A 16571-nucleotide genomic window follows, 5' to 3' on the forward strand; every position below is an offset into this window, starting at 1 on the left:
CCAACGGGTGGCAAAGAGTCGGACAAGACTGAGTGCAGGTGAGTGATGAAGTGTGGTGAAAACATCCCACACTGGTTAACCTCTGTACCTAGAGAGACCCCCTGCTGTGTGTCCTAACTTTTTCTAGAGCTTTCCAGGGATTTAGAGGTCTGCAAAGAATGTCCATAGAATCGCTCGCACTGAACGCCGTTTCCTGGCCTGTCTTACAGGAAGCCCCGGGGAGAGGGCAAGAAGTGCCGGAAGGTGTACGGCATGGAGAATCGGGACATGTGGTGCACGGCCTGTCGCTGGAAGAAGGCCTGCCAGCGTTTCACTGACTGATGCGCGGGCCCCTAACTCGCCCCCGACACTCCTGCCCTCCTGTTCCTCCGAGGGTGTTGGAAAGTGCTTTTCCTTCCGTACCAAACCCACTTGAAGCCCAGGGAAAGCACTTTTAGGAACCTTGGTGAAATCACAGCAAAAAAACAAAAAAGGTCACCACCTTCCCTGTTCTTGCTGAGAACCCAGCTAAGAACAGCTGTAACTATTCTTTTCCTTAAAAAGAAAAGTCAACTTTTTTTTTTTTTTCGCTGTAGGTCTAGGTCTGAAAACTGTGGACTTCTGTAGCAATCGAACCAACCAAGCCCATTTTTCCTAGAAAGGAGGCCTATTTTGATAAACTTTCTCGATAATACCATTTCTGAGATTTTTTTTTTTGACACTTAAGAAGCTACAAGTTATTCCGTAGCATTTGTATAAAGAACAATACCTGTTTTCATTGTGAAGTCTTTTCCCTGTTCTCCATCGGACTTCTGGGAGCAGTTCACATCATGATCTGTTGCCAGGAAGTGGCAGCACTCTGGGTATCTTTTCTATGTCTTTTTTGTTTGTTTTGTTTTGTTTTGAAGAATGGCCCCGAATTGAACCACGGTAGAGCTGTTAGCTTGAAGGGCCCTGGAGGGCATAAGCCCGGAAAGAGATTGACAGTGGACATCACCAGCAGATTTCATCCCCAGCTGAGTTCAGGACATCCTGCGTCACTGTTGGAAAACATCTGGGAGTCTTCCTCAGAAGCCCCACCCTGAGAGATGGCCCCACCCACTCTCTCCTGGCTACAGTGCACTCAAGACCTGAATTGTCGCCATCTGGGTAAGCCTCGAAGCTTCCTTCAGTGATGCGATGCCAACCCCAGCTCAGATCTGTTCATCACTGCTCATCTGACGGTTGTTGCCAGGTCAGAGGCTCATCAGGCCTTCCTTCCCTCGAAATGCCACAGCAGACTGGTTTCAGAAAAGGTAGAGAACTCAGACCATCCCAGCAGGTTGCTTCAGACTACGCAGAGCACAGCCTCCGTGTGTTCAGAAGATCATGTGAGGTCAACATCCATTCTGAGTGCACTTTTATAGGTTTTAGGCTTTAGCGTGTCTGGGAGATGGGTTCATGAACACTGTAAAGATTATATGGGGAAAGGGAAGGTCCAAACCTTTATTTTTCTTATCAGAATATTGGAGCTATTCATTAAGAATTCGCTCGGAAAGGAATGTACGAAACACCAAAAGGAAATTGCGTGTTGGTATAGGAATCTCTCAATTCAGTCGGACCAGGGCTTGCACTGTGTTCCATTTATTAGGCTTTTAGCCTGGTGTGTGTTTGTTCGTCCGTCTTGCTAGTAGTGGTGCCAGGACAGGGGTAGTTCTCAAGCCCTATAAATAAGCTCATTCTCTGTCTACCCTCCTCTTGATCGCCCTGCTCGAGTTATTTGTCCTGTACCTATGCAAAGACGCAAGAGCACCTTAGAGGATGCACTGTGTTGGAACGGGGGCCTAGGATCAGCCATGAGGCCTAGGATCAGCCATAGGAATGTTGAATGAAATTGCACAGAGCAAAGTTTAATATATTTAGAGGTTGTACATACACTTTTTTTTAAAGAGGAGAAAGAAATCATCTAGTCATAACAGATATCCTTGTTTTTTTTAATACGCAAGGGGAAAAAGGAGATTCTACAGTGTAACAATCTGTGCACTCATATATTTTGGCAGTTTTATTTTTTAAACTCTCATATGACATTTGAAGCATTATTCCTTGAAAGAGAGCCTATTTTCCTCCTTAATTTTTCTTTAAAAGCGCTTAAGAGAGCAGAGAAAGAGCTTCGTTTAATATCACATTGTGATTACCAGTCAGTAAAGGACCAGCTATAATGTATGTTTTAGCACTGATGAGGTCAGCCAGGAAAGGGTTTTTTAAGTACAGAAACGTATTTGCACCCTCTATCCCAGCCTGTCTTTTCTTCTCCCTGGTATCCTGCTGCTTCACCCACTGGCATCTCGGCTAGGAGGTGATGCTCTGGCCTGAACCAGGAAGCCCTGCGCTGTGACTGGACTGCCCAGCGGCCACAGTGCCCACTGGTGAGTCCCAGATTGGCCAGCCATTTGAGCAGGCTCACTGCGGACTTCAGTGCTGTTGGGCGTAACCCTGGAGGAGAGGGTTTTCTCTTCAGCAAGGTTCCATGGCCCTTGGTCCTTGGATTAAATCACTAATCAAAAGAGATTAAAAAGGCAAGGGATTAAATCCATCCCCCCACTGCCAGAACTTTGGGAGAGATGATGGCTATGGACAGTCCTGGAGTGGAGGCTCTGTGATTCTGCCCCAGAAGGACAGTCCATGACTAGTTCTGGGCTCTGGCCTGGCTGAGGCAAGCTCAGTCCTTACCTGATTATTAGCTGATGCACGGGTGTAAGCAAAAGCGTAGATCTGAATGCAGCTTCCCTAGGATTTCTTCTCCTTTCTGAAACCTTACACACTCTCCCATGCAGGGCTCCTTTCTTCAGGCCAGCCCGGGGCTCTGCTCCGACTCCAAGGTGGGCACAGACCCTCAGCACCTCCTGCACACAGACACCTATTCTCTACACCAAGGCATGTAATGACTGGGGGACTACCAAACTTCACCTGGCTGGCCTTGAAGAAAAGGGATGAAATTTCTTTCAAGCCACCCAGAAAGCTGCAAATTGTAATATACAGCACTGATTGTAAATGCTAAAACTTACAAAAAAAATGTAGAGCTATTTTGTTATATTATAGAACTAAATGATGTGCCAAACTAAGCCCAGGATTTATTTTATGGCTTCTCTGTGGTACCATGTTCTTTTCTGTCTTCATTTGTCAAGGGGAGGAGGGAGATGGGTGAGAAGGAAGTCCCAGGGCACGTGGCTGCTTAATGAGAGCGCCCCCCACCATGGACAGCTCAGAGAACGTGCAAAAGGAACGGCAAAGGCAATGTGTTCTGGTCCCAAAGTCTTTCTGAAGAAGGCATGTGGTAGCCTTTGACTTTTCTCTCCCCGATGCCCCTTCCTGCAGAAAAGATTTCTCATCTCTCTCCAAAGAAGGCACTTCCGGGCGATGGACAGGCTTCTCCAGATAGCTGCACAACAGAGAGCAGTCATTTAAGCCTTAGTTCTTCCCAGAGGCTGTGCAACCAATGAGTGGGAGGCAGTGTGACCACCTGGAGGAAACATCCGGTAGCAAGTGGGTGGGAAGCCAGAGACGGGATACAGGGGAGCTATGGACACCTGACTGGGGTTCACCATCCTAGTGATGATCAGCTAGTGGTGACTGTCCCTGGACATCTCCGAGGGAGCTGCCATGTTCCCATTCGAGGAGCCGCTGCTTAAAGCCAAGACACAGCTCCTTCATGGGAAGCACACAGGGCAGGGATGCAGCATGCCCCGTGCACATCCCTGGTGGGCACGCATTACTCTCCTCCTCACTTGCTGAAAAGTCCCCTTTGTTGTTTGGCGAAAGCCAGTGTCAGGAAGAGGGCAGTGGGTTTCTGAGCAGGAATGTGCGCGCCCGTCAGCAACTCCATGCACCAACAGGGTGGGTCCCCTTTATGAGAAGAGTCTTTGTCCAGTCATAACCTTGTTGCAGATAAAAACTTTTCAATTGAGAAAGAGGCACGTCCTTGGACTTTCCAACAAAGTTTTTTTTAGAAAGTTACATGTATGTTGTAAAAAGTGTCTGAAATTAACATGCCCTCTATCACATTTCAAGATCACTTGAAGTCCACTGTTGCTGGTGTCACACTAAGCCACACTCAAAAGCAGTTCTGAATTAGCCAGCACTGCTCAACCCATGTCCGCCTCCATCTGACTTCTTTGGAAAAGGAAAATGCAGCACTCACTTGGGAAAATTTAGGGAAAAGTGGCACGAACTGTACATAAGGGAGAGAATACCTTGAGAATAGTAGCAAAATACTGCAGAAAAAAAAAAAAAACGCAATTCATTTCCTCAGGGAAAACTAAAGGGTATGTGAAAAGTAGATCTGGAGAATTTTAAGATTAGAAAGGTTTTTTATTATCTCCAGCATCTTTTCTGGTCAGAATAATTTCTGTTTGTTTTTTAATGAACATACCATTTCATGACCAATTTCCATGAACTGGACAGTACTAACTTTTTGAGGTGTGGAGGAATGCTCTCTGAAACAGAGCTGTTTCTTTGTCTCTTAGACCTGCATTCTAAGGCTGACATCTAAACCACAGAGCAGTCCCTGGTGGGTTTTCACACTCATATAAGGCTGTTTCTGAATGTAATTATGAATATGACGCCTTGGTGTTCCTTTTTATAATCAGCTGTTTGGAGAACTGATTAATAGCTGTACGCAAGAATTCTGTAGGGGAGGGATGAGAAAGTTGTGCGTTTTGCTTTAATGACAGGTTAAGGAGCAAACTTCCATGGACTTTTGTGGACAAGGTGCTGCTTTTTCTCATGACCCTGTAGAATTTCTATTGACCACATCAACTGTAGCTCTGATCTGTATGAACACAGGGGAGAATTTGTGCATACAAATGAGTGGGAACAAGAGCAGGATTCATGGATATGGATGAGGCTGCGGATCATTTTGGAGAAAGTGCTGGGCACACGGGTCAACTGGAATTTTCGTTTCTCTAAGAAAATAACCCAACCAGCAGCACACACGCTCTCCCTGTTCCCCATACCTGTGGGGCTTCCTCCAGAGCAGAACTGTTTCCTTCTTTCACATTGTAACTAGTCAAACCGGAAATCGGTAAATGAAATGAGCTTATAAGCACTTTTAGGTACCAATTGTATCACTAAGTAATGCACACCAGTAGAGCAAGAAAGTATAAAATGTATTTAAGACCGACTGGTTTGCTTACCATGACTAACTGTAAAAGCCCAGATCCAGTGATATATGTGCTTTAAAAGGTGTATCTATCATAGGACTAGAAATCAAAATGGGAATTTTACTTCTGGTCCTGTTTTGTAAATAGTTCCTTTTTTTTTTTAATTGAAGACAATCTCATGTTTTATAACTTTTCTTGTAAGTCTGAGAATCACAATGGTAATGTGTTGTGTCAAAATGTGATCTTAAATATAATAATAATTATAACTTAATTTTCCAAATAAGGCAAGAAATATACTGCATAAGCTTCTACAATTTCTGAAAGATGTGACATTTTTATAATAAGCATTAATACTTAACTTCTCAAGTTAACAGAACTGGAAATATTTTACAAGATGCAGCGTTTTGTAATCATAAAGAACATGAACATTTTGTGGGAAATGACCTTCGTTTTATACATTGTAGCTTATTTTTTAAAATACAATATTTTACCAAACAGGAAGTGTTAATATTATAAGCAATTCCTGCTCTCCAAACAAAGGGCTATGCCTCTTTTAAGCAAGCATTTTGATGCATATCTTTTCAATCAACCCTCTGCAGCAAGAGTAGAAATGCAGATCAGAGGGAAAGATTATTACAACAGCTACTCCTTTTATCTTTACCAGTGTTTTTTCAAAGTATTTGGGGAAAAGAAAATACTTTAAGAATCATATATCTGAAATCTTTAAAATATTAATAGATATGCTTATAGGCAATGAGAGAAATAAACCTGTAAATTCTGTCATGTACTGTGATGGATTTCTGTCACAAGGACAAGCTTAGTGCTCAGCCTACCAGAACCACAAAGCTGCATTTGACTAGCAAGTGTCATTTGATGGCAATTTCTAAAATCATAGTGTATAAGCCCAAAGATACAATTCTTAGCTGATTGGTGATGTTTAAAATAATTTTGTGCTCACCACTAACTAAACAACTTTCATTTCCTTATCAGAACAAGTGCTTGATTTTTCACATGAGAAGTTCACAGACAGGCAAGTTTGAGATCAGAAAGTCACTATATTCCCAAGAGTCAGGGAACAAGGAAGGCTACCATGGAGAGTTGATTAACCACACAAATAATTCTGAGCTTTGCCAAAACCATTTCATAATGCATTAGTTTTTTCTAGCCCACTCACTGTTAAGCAAGAAAACATCTTTTCTTTCTACGATTTCAGTAATTCAAAAGCTAGACTAATTAGTCAAGTATGCAGATAACATCAAAGGAAAAGCTAGGACAGAGCGGTCTTACCCATTAGGCAACCCCTGTGAGGTGGTCAAAGGGTCACTCAGACTCTGCTTTCAAACAGGCTTCAGAATCTGCACACAAGAGGACTAGAAATGCACAGGGTTAGGGGAAGACATGTACAGCTTCATCTCTGAGATGAGGCAGTCCAATGTCTCTCTTCATTCTCTTGGAATATCTCTAATGTTGGCATTACAGTTTCCCAAGAAGTGTTCATTGCTGCATGGTTTTTGATCAAATGAGTCTTGCTTCATATTTAAACAGAAGCCTCCTAATGGTACACAGCAGATGCCTTAGAAAGAACAGGGAAATTGTGTAAACAAATGATTCAGATCAGGCAAAAGGACACTAGAGAATGACAGAGATCACAGTGAACCAGAGTACATGCGTCCCCATTGAAGGGGGACCCCAGCTGTAGACAATCAGAACCACGCAGAAATCAGGCCCAGGGCGCTAGGCCTTCTGACTTGGAAATATGATGTTACCTGACACTTAATCAAAACTCAAATTCTTGGCCAGCAGTGCGCAGACCAAAGAGAACCTGTATATGGACAGACGCAGCCTTTGGGCACTGGTTTCAACTGTTGGGAAAAAGCAGATTTCACCTTCCATAGCCATCAAGTCAAGTTCTTCCAGCAGCACCCCCAACTCACACATTGGCACTATCTGGGCAACTAAAATTAAAGAAGGGAGAGAAGTCAGTTCTCCCCAAAATCACTCTCATGGAAGATTTGAGTATAAAAGTACAACATCCTTAAACCAGCCTTGCCTCTGACCAAAATATACCGAAGTATTATTCAGCTCTCACTCTGCCTCCTGGCATGCCCAGGCCAGGCCCCAAAGCATTGAATGACTGTAATCCTAACTTCCTTACTGTGTTCACTGCCGTGACCACTGTGATGAGGGGCTGGCAAAGAGCAGCCTTGTGCCTTCAGCAAAGGCAGCCAGGAGCCCCTGCAGTTTCAGATAGCACACGTTGCCTCCTTGTGCCAAAGCCCTTTGCCAACCCCTCCACATCCCTTCCCACTCCATCCTGCCTTGTGAGTTTTCATCCCAGGATAAAAGTTCTGTTGTTCCACCTCTGACACGGCAAAATCCTTGCTTCATAACTGGTAGGTACTTAGGTATTTTAGAGGGTCCACTAACCTCCAAATGGAGTTTTTCCATGTAGAAAACCTTAACATCATTCCCTGAGGGCAAAGACAAAATAGGAATAAATGTGTCATGGAAAAAATTAGAAGTTGCTTCCTTCATTTGGATAAACTAGGTAATTTTAGAGTATATCTTACACCAGAGTCCTGATGGTATGGGGATAATCACTAACCCTTTCAGATATGTAAGAAAGTGTGTCTCTTTCAGATATATGACTTCCTTTGACCCTCCCTAGTACTTAGCATAAAATGAGAATATTTAAAATTACTACCACCACCTCCAAAGCCAAACCTGGTGCAAGTGGTCTTGAACCTGAGTCAGCCTCATTACTACATCCAGGGAGGAGAGAAAGAGCAAGTGAAAGAGCTGGCTTAGACCTCAGTCTTCCAGAATGACTCTAGACCTGAGAAGACCCCAGGGACCCATGTTCTTTACCCATACTTACAGTCCAAGTATTTCAGCATAAAAGTAAAGAACCCTCCCATTCACAGTGTCAAATGCAGACTCACTCTGAAATTTATCCCTTTAGCCTACCTCCCAGGCCCCCGGCCCCTAAATTCCAGCCATTTAAGTGGTTAATTATAAGAGATGACTAGCTAGTGCAGTGTTCTGAGTTCAACTTTTGACTCCTTTGGAAACAATTATTTTGCTGCCAACATTCAGCTTTTGTTATCCGTGTAAACTTGTATTGATGCCCCCAAATTTGAAAATAAGCTCGAATTCACAGTTTGTAAGGATCAAATTGAAAAATACTGTCATCTCAAAGGTAGAAATAGCTGGTAATATGGTTATGTCACATGGTAAATATGAATGCAACTGAAACAGCATTGGCAATGCCTGATACTTCTGTCGTCATATGATTGACAGGTTGACCAGTCCGTGAATGGATTGTCCTCTTCTCTCGTCCGCTCACAGGTTTCACAGGTTTTGAGTAAAGCCACTCCAAGTTTAGTCATGGAGCTAGATGGGCCTAAACCATTTTGGCCCATCACCTGCTTTTTGATAAATTATACTTTTATTATGTTTCTAAAGCAATACAGTACTGGAGGAGTAAATTGTAAGCCTTCCTATTCTGGTGGAAAAGAAGCCCATTTTGCAATGGTTAGCCCCAATGCCAAGACAGTGGCAGGACTTAAAAGGACCCAAGTTCTAGGGAACAAGAGAAAAGCTACCATTCAAAAGATAAATGTAGATTTTGAAAGAAGGTGGAGATTATGACTTCAACACTTAAGCCATAGTCCTTTTTTCTTCAAAATATTCTTTTCCTATTGAGCACCATCCACATAACTATTAACTGCCAGCTTTCAAAGGTATGTTCCCTGCTATTTCTATTAAAGTGTTAAAAATTAATTCTCAAGTCTGATTAACTGTTATATTTACATACTTACTAGGGTCAGTTCTCTAAAGTTTTAATTCAGAAAATTAGGGGAGCGAGCAACAACTCCTTGAAAAGGCAAGAGCACTGTCATTAAAGAACAAAATTTTCTTTAAAAAAAAGTTTCTCATCTATTTCCTTCTGAATGTTCTTTACATCTCTGACTGAAGAGGAAAAACCAGCAGCTGGAGAAGAAGTTGAACTTTAAGGGAGAGAAAGAACAGGCCCCATTCTAGTCAATGGTCTCTTCTTCCCTTTTGGCAACCATCTTGAACTCACTAGCAAAATGTTACTCTCCCCTCTGCCTTAACCTGCCTGAGCCAGCGGCCATGCTGTTTTTAATGTATGTTTGCTTCCCAAAGCCCTGGATTAAACATTTTCGCTTCTGTGCTCTTGCTTTCTCACTCTTCAATTAAGGGCCAAGGGGATAAATATTACCAGGACTTACACGTTAGGCTGAGTCAATGAGGCTCCTCTCTTCCTTCAGCAAAATGTTTCCATTTGTCTCAACAGTTTGGGTTGACCATTCAGAGAGCAGGTTGATCAGCAGACAACCTGCCATATTCATCACAAAAGATACAGTCAGACTCAATGACAAAGAATAACAAGGCAGATACCTAGTCCTTCCACTTTGACTCAAAGCCCCCACTCGCATGTCCTCTTCCCCCTCGAGTCCCCCTCCAGAGCAAAGCCAATGGAGTTATCAGGGCAGAGGAAGAAAGCGTCATGTTCATTGGTCTGAGCCCTGACCTCTGCCCAGTGTTACAGAGCATGAAAATGGAACTGACCTTTATTATGTGAAAAGGAAGTGGCTCCTGTGGGGTATACTTCTTTTAAGTTTATATTTATGCAAAGAGAAGGCTCTTCCAGTCTGCTCCTGTTGTGAAGCACGTGTCTCTCACCCCAGTGGAGCTTCCTTCCCATGTTTTGGGCACAGATGATCAAGACAGGAAAGAGGCAGAGCTCGGGGGCCAGTGGAATTACCCCTCAGGGATCTACGGTGTAGCAATCACAAATTCCCCACCCAAGGGAAATTTTAAAAAGATGCGTCACAATGGGGACCTCCTTGGTGGTCCAGCGGTTAAGACTCCGTGCTTCCAATGCACGGGACACGGGTACCATCCCTTAGCTGGGGAACAGATCCCACATGCTGTGCAGTGCAGCCAAAAAGAGAGGGAGAGAAAGATGCACCACTGCAGATTGTAAACCCTCGCTTTGCTTTTTATACCTTTTCCCTTACACTCTGCTAATTGGAAAGCGATGACTGTGATTTGACCAAGCCCTGTGATGATAGCAAAGCTTCTTCTTCCAAAGTGTCCCAGCTGTTCGGGGAACCTCTGTGATCACTGGTAGAAAGCTTTAGAATAGATTTAGATTTTTAGGGAAGAACTCAATAACCCCCAAATATACTTGTTCCATGACTTCAATAACTGAAAATATCCTGGGTATAAAATAACCCAGGCAGGCAGATCATATATGTTTTTAAAAAAATGCCATTAATCAATATTTTCCTACAATATGACCTTAAATTCCTATTTTTATAATTAATGGTTGGACAATAGTCAGCCATTGAAACATAAGCTCTCTGGAATAACCAGACATTAGTGTAGTTTCCAAAGTGTTTCATGTATCAAAATCTATATACTTAGAGGAAGAACTCAGGATAAGAAAAAATCGCTAGGTCCCAAAGGGTTCGTGACTGTCATCAAATACAACTGCCGAGTGGCCTGTGGTCATCTTTTTCAAATGAGGGAGCCGGGGAGTGAGAGAACCACAGTTATAACAAAACCTCTGTTGCCCTTCATCCATGATAAGATTTAAAACATTCTACTTTTCAGAATTAAGCCATCTTTCAAGTTGTTTTCTACACCAAATCTAACCTATTCTAATAAAATGATAAAATAGCTAAAAATGGGGGTATTTGGGGGAAATGCTGTCAGTAGAAAGCATTGCTTTTTAGTGCCTGCTAACAAAAAAAAAAAAAAGAAGACTCAGTCCTTCCTGTGAGATGCAAGTGTTGACATGATAGTGTTAACTTGGAATCAGGCACTAGTTCAAAAACAAAGAGGCAGTGCTCTCCAATTTTTAGAAATCTTTCAAAATACAATCTTACCACGACTTAGAGGTAAGTACTTGTGTATAAAAGTCTTTAATATTAGTGAATGAATGTAAAAGTGACAAGCTATGCATTTTCAAAGGGTAATGTTGTTTTGTATCCAATCCAAGTCAATTTTTTTTCATGGAGACTTACCACAACTGCAAATTATTCAAAACAGACTTGAATGCATATCATTATGGGGATATAGGACTTCCAATGATACACTTCTGGCTGATACTTTTAAAGACAGTGCATTGACACTTCAGGCTCTAAACAAATTTCAGCCACAAAGGTGATTAAAGGAGAAATGGTTAATATTTTTCTTCTTCAGCAGAAATGGGAAACGTGGGCGTTACAAAATGGGCCCAGTTTTTTTTAGAGGTAAATGTTCTAGTAACACTGGATTAGCAAGCAAACAAAACTGCATGAAGTTAATGAATATTGCCTTGGATAAATATAGCATAGGTTGTGTCTATTGTGTTTAATTCGCAGTCTAAGGGGGAAAAAACTCTTCTCCAAAGGGTTTGGATTATACAGTTTTAAAGAATATAAAAACAGAATATAGAAAATAAACAATATAAAAATATTGTCCTGTGAAGAAAAATCATTGGCCTTTTTTTTTTTTTTTTTTTTTTCAAAATTAAACAGAGATCATCACCTATTTTTTTTGGAAAGTCCATATAAAATAAACACACATGTCTTCAGCAATCTTGGGGATTTTGTATTCCCATGAAACCTTTTCTCCTAATAATTTATTCTTGCTCCTTAATCAGTACTTTCCTATGTTACTTGGCATGAAAAATAAAATTCTTTCCTTCATCTGACAATGTTGACATAAAGAACTCCATTTCTCTGCCACTTAGGATCTCTTCTGTGTCCATTGAGAAAGTTTCTCAGCTGTTTGTATGTAAAATATGGAAAAATATACTTCTAAACCTGGTACTTGTGGTTATACTGGATATGTTTGCTACCTATTTAGAAGTTATTAGGGGCCGGGATGTGTCTTTTTATATGATTTTTAGCCAAATCCAGATGTTCTGATACTACATTTCTGAATACCTATTTGACTGTAAATACAGCCTGAGGAGGTTCAGGTTAATAAACCTTTTACATGACTGTTCCTCAGCCATGCTCCTTGCCAGCTTTGGGCACCTTGTACATAGATTTGTTGAATGTTTAAATGATGTTGTTTTTCTAAATGCTGTTCTTCTCTAAAACAACTTTTTGAATGTTTTTGCTTTCCATTGTTTGGGACTTTGTGTGTTGGTTTAAAAAAAAAAAAATGTTTCCTAAATATTCAACACCAGGAAAACTATTTCAAATAAACTGGTGCTAATTGAAATAGAAGGCAGATTTTCAGATGGAAGATTTACAGAGTCAAATGTTGACACCAGTTAAATGGAACTGCACTTTCCCAAGGGGACAGCTGGCAGCTACCTGCCATGGGCATCAGAAGGACCCCTGATTGTTTACAGTTTCTGTGGCCCATTTAAGCATAAAATAGAGAAATGGTGCTGTCCCCCCAGAGTTGCGGATTTGCTACATGGGTCCTACGGAAGCATTTAAGTAGAAGTAAGGGTCTATAGTAAGAATCATTTTAGTAATAGTCTTCTGGTCTTTGGACTTTCACGTTCTGTAATGCTTAGCTGTAACAATGAATATGGTGTTGCCAATCTAGTCTGACGTCATCGTCGCCCTGTATTCCCTGTGTGTATGGTTCTACCTTGGGTTGCACTGGCACGTGCCGAGCCAGAACACTGGACTTTTCAGGAAGACCATTCTGACTTCTACGGTGTCCACACACATGCATTTAAATGCACTTGTAACTGGTTAATTACCATGAAGTCTAACTTCCACTTAATAAAAGTTTTTGTGTATCTGCTTCTATTTGGGAGCTGTTGATTTGAGTAAAGGATAACTAACTGGTACCCAAAGGCTCTCGAGGGTTAGAGGATTTGAGGTTTTATCTACAGTTGTTAAAAAAAAAAAATTTTTTTTTAAACCAAAGGGATCTCTTTCCCATAGCAAACTGCTCGCCATCAAGACTATTTTTAGAAACATGTTGGAGGTACATCTCATATCTAGAGTTCAGCCCAGATAATTTCAACTCAAACCCATTCCCTTGACAATGACTGCCCAGATACATCAACTTCTCACCCAGTGCTGCTGATCCTGTTGCCCAGGTCATGTGAACACAAGCTGGCAGACAGAGGAAAGTCAATGTCTAGTCTAGTGCCAAGCCACTCTGGAGACCCTCCTTGAAGCCAAGGCCATGTCCACTAGAACTTGACATATTCACCTCCAAAGACCAAGCATGTGTATTTGTGCAGCAAGGCAGCAGGCTTTGGAGTTCAACAGATTTGGACAGAAATCCGAGTTTTGCCTCTTGAGAGATAGATAACTGGACATGAGATTTAACCTTTGTATGTCTTGTTCTTACATTAGGAATGATAATAGAAGAGATGAAAACTAATTAGCCTGGCTTAGGCAATATCTTGATCCACTCCTAGTCCAGTCCTCCATAGCTGGGGTGGGGAGGGCTATGACTCATGGTCTGCTGCCTGCTTCCAAGAAGCTCCTACCTCATGGAGCTGTTGTCAGAATTACCTGAAATAACAGGTCATCACACACAGAGCTATTTCCCAAATGGAGGCCACAATACTCTAATACTGGAATCCTCAGATATCTGGAATAATTGCCTTGAAATTCATGAGTGCCTGCAGAATTTCTTCTTTTTGATTTAAGAAGTTTCTTTCTAAAATAAAAATGTCCAGCCTTAGTAAATAGCTTACGTGCCACATCTGAATGTTTTCTTGGTTACTCCTGGCCATCATTATTTCATCAATTAATAGCCTGAGCAATAGAGACAGTTTTAAAGCTCAGCCTATTTGATAACTAGAAGCTTGTGCAGTTGGACACCCACTGCTTTCTTCCACCAGCCCTACCCCCAGCCCAGCTCCTTGTCATCGAACCTATATGATTCCCTTGTGTTTGGCACAGGGACTCTGAGCCCTTTGACCTTTCCTGTGAAGCAGGAAGATGGGAGACCAGACTCAGTTTGCTCCTACTCGGTGCCAAGCAAGTACTGGAGGCTTTCAGGTGGACTGACTGTCACAACAGCTCTGTGTGTGGGAACCACCACCCCGTTTTATCCAGAATGAAAGACTTTCATAAAGGTTACCTAACTGTCCTGAGGTCACAGAGCTTACATAGACGTGGATGTCCCCTACCTCTGACACTACCCAGTGGCTGTTCTGCAGTTTTAGGGGCTTTCAGTCTACAGATCTGCTGTGAGCAATCAAAGACAGTGCTCCTTTCTCTTCTCTCTGCTTCATGGTTTCCTCCTCCTTTGAACCAAGTATGGGCTGCTCTTCACCCTATGCTGCCTTCTCTCCCCACTCTGTCCTCCTCTTCACACTGCCCATTCCCTTCACTTCTTTTGCCAGTTTCTCCCCATAATCTAAAATTAGAGCAGGGAAACATACACACTACAATACATAAAATAGAAAAACAGGGGACTTCCCTGATGGTCCAGTGGTTAAGAATCTGCGTAGTGATGCCGGGGACTTGGCTTTGATCTCTGCCTGGGGAACAAAGATCCTACATGATGTGGGCAGCTAAGCCTGAGAGCCACAGCTACAGAGTCTTAGTTGCAAGGATCCCACATGAGCAAAGATACTGCATGCCACAATGAAGACCTGACAGAGCCAAAAATAGGTAAATAGTTTTTAAATAAATAAAAGAGAAAAACAACAAGGAGCTACTGTATAGCACAGGGAACTATATTCAATAGCTTGTAATGACCTATAATGGAACAGAATCTGAGAAAGAAAATGCACACACACACACCTAAAAATGAATCACTTTGCTGTGCACTTGAGACTGGGCTTCCCTGGTAACTCAGCTGGTAAAGAATCTGCCTGCAAAAAAAAAAGAAAAAAGGACTCTCTCTGAGATGCAGGAGACCACGTTTCAATTCCTGGGTCCAGAAAATCCCCTGGAGAAGGGATAGGCTTCCCGGAAGCTCAGATGGTAAAGAATCTGCCTGCAATGCAAGAGACCTGGGTTTGATCCCTCGATTGGAAAGATCCCTGGAGGAGGGCACGGGAACCCACTTCAGTATTCTTGCCTGGAGAATCCTCATAGGCAGAGGAGACTGGTGGGCTACGTCTGTGGCTTCACAAAGAACTTGAAACTAATAGAACATAGCAAATTAACTATATTTCATTAAAAAAAAACAAAAACAAAAACACTGCAGGGAAGGCTTGACCCTGTATTCACATCCGTCAGTTAGAGTTCTTTCTCCCCATGCTTCCCACAGCGTGTCTGCCAAGCCTGCGGCCACATCAGATGTCACATACTTCCCCACAAAGCATTGTCATCCTCAGTCCTCAGGGCTCTCGAAGATGATAGCTAAACAGTTCAATTTTAATGCCCACATTCTTGCCAAGAAGAAGGATAGATGTAACAACCTCTATGAATGGTGTTCGAACCACACATTCTTGCTTCTCCCAAGCCCTCTGGCCAAGGTCCCAGGAAACTCTGCTCCCTTGAGAGTTGCCAGGAAGCTTCATGGCCCTCAGGTGGGGGCAGGAGAAAATATTGAGAAATTGGACTGGAGATGTCATCCTACAAAGTTATGTGTCAATCATATATTTGCAAAACAAGTTTTGACCAAATGCCTACTATCTAAAGGGAGGCTGCTGCTGCTGCTGCTGCTGCTGCTAAGTCGATTCAGTCGTGTCTGACTCTGTGTGAGCCCATAGATGGCAGCCCACCAGGCTCCCCTGTCCCTGAGATTATCCAGGCAAGAACACTGGAGTGGGTTGTCATTTCCTTCTCCAATGCATGAAAGTGAAAAGTGAAAGTGAAGTCGCTCAGTCGTGTCCGACTCTTTGCGAACTCATGGACTGTAGGCTCCTCCACCCATGGGATTTTCCAGGCAAGACTACTGGAGTGGGTTGCTATTGCCTTCTCTGCAGCAAACATCTAACAAAGTAATGGATTCTTTTTTTTTTTTTTTTTGGCTATTCCATGTAGCATGCAGGATCGTAGTTCCCCAACCAGAGACTGAACCTTTGCCCCCTGCAGTGGAAGCGTGGGGTCTTAACCATTGGACCACCATGAAGTCCCAGTAATGAATTATTTTAATATATAAAAAAAAAATGAAAGCCACCTTCCCTGAAAAAAAATACCCTCCAAGACCTTACATTTAATACTCTGGCATGGAGTAGGTGCTCAATAAATGTTTAAGTGAATGAATGAAAAACTGTTCGGATGGATCATTTCTTCAGGCTGTAGATATGCTCTCTGCTTTCCATCTACTGTGGCCCAAACAAAGCAAAGAGGGAATTTTGAAGCCTAGCGTAGCCATTCGGAGAAGGCAATGGCACCCCACTCCAGTATGCTTGCCTGGAAAATCCCATGGATGGAGGAGCCTGGAAGGCTGCAGTCCACGGGGTCGCTGAGGGTCGGACACGACTGAGCGACTTCACTTTCACTTTTCACTTTCCTGCATTGGAGAAGGAAATGGCAACCCACTCCAGTG

General features: G+C 42.5%; 1 protein-coding gene across 2 annotated transcripts in view; it reads left to right on the plus strand.

The window, feature by feature from the left end:
* Window positions 1-12910, plus strand: part of ZNF704 (zinc finger protein 704) — a 257551-nt gene extending 244641 nt beyond the window's left edge. For both annotated transcript variants that reach the window (XM_018058379.1, XM_018058380.1), the window contains exon 9: window positions 210-12910. In XM_018058379.1, coding sequence (XP_017913868.1) covers window positions 210-321 — 112 coding nt within the window. In that variant the 3' untranslated portion in view covers window positions 322-12910. The remainder of the gene's footprint in view (window positions 1-209) is intronic.

Source organism: Capra hircus, chromosome 14, assembly GCF_001704415.2.
Source record: "Capra hircus breed San Clemente chromosome 14, ASM170441v1, whole genome shotgun sequence".
NCBI lineage: Eukaryota > Metazoa > Chordata > Mammalia > Artiodactyla > Bovidae > Capra > Capra hircus.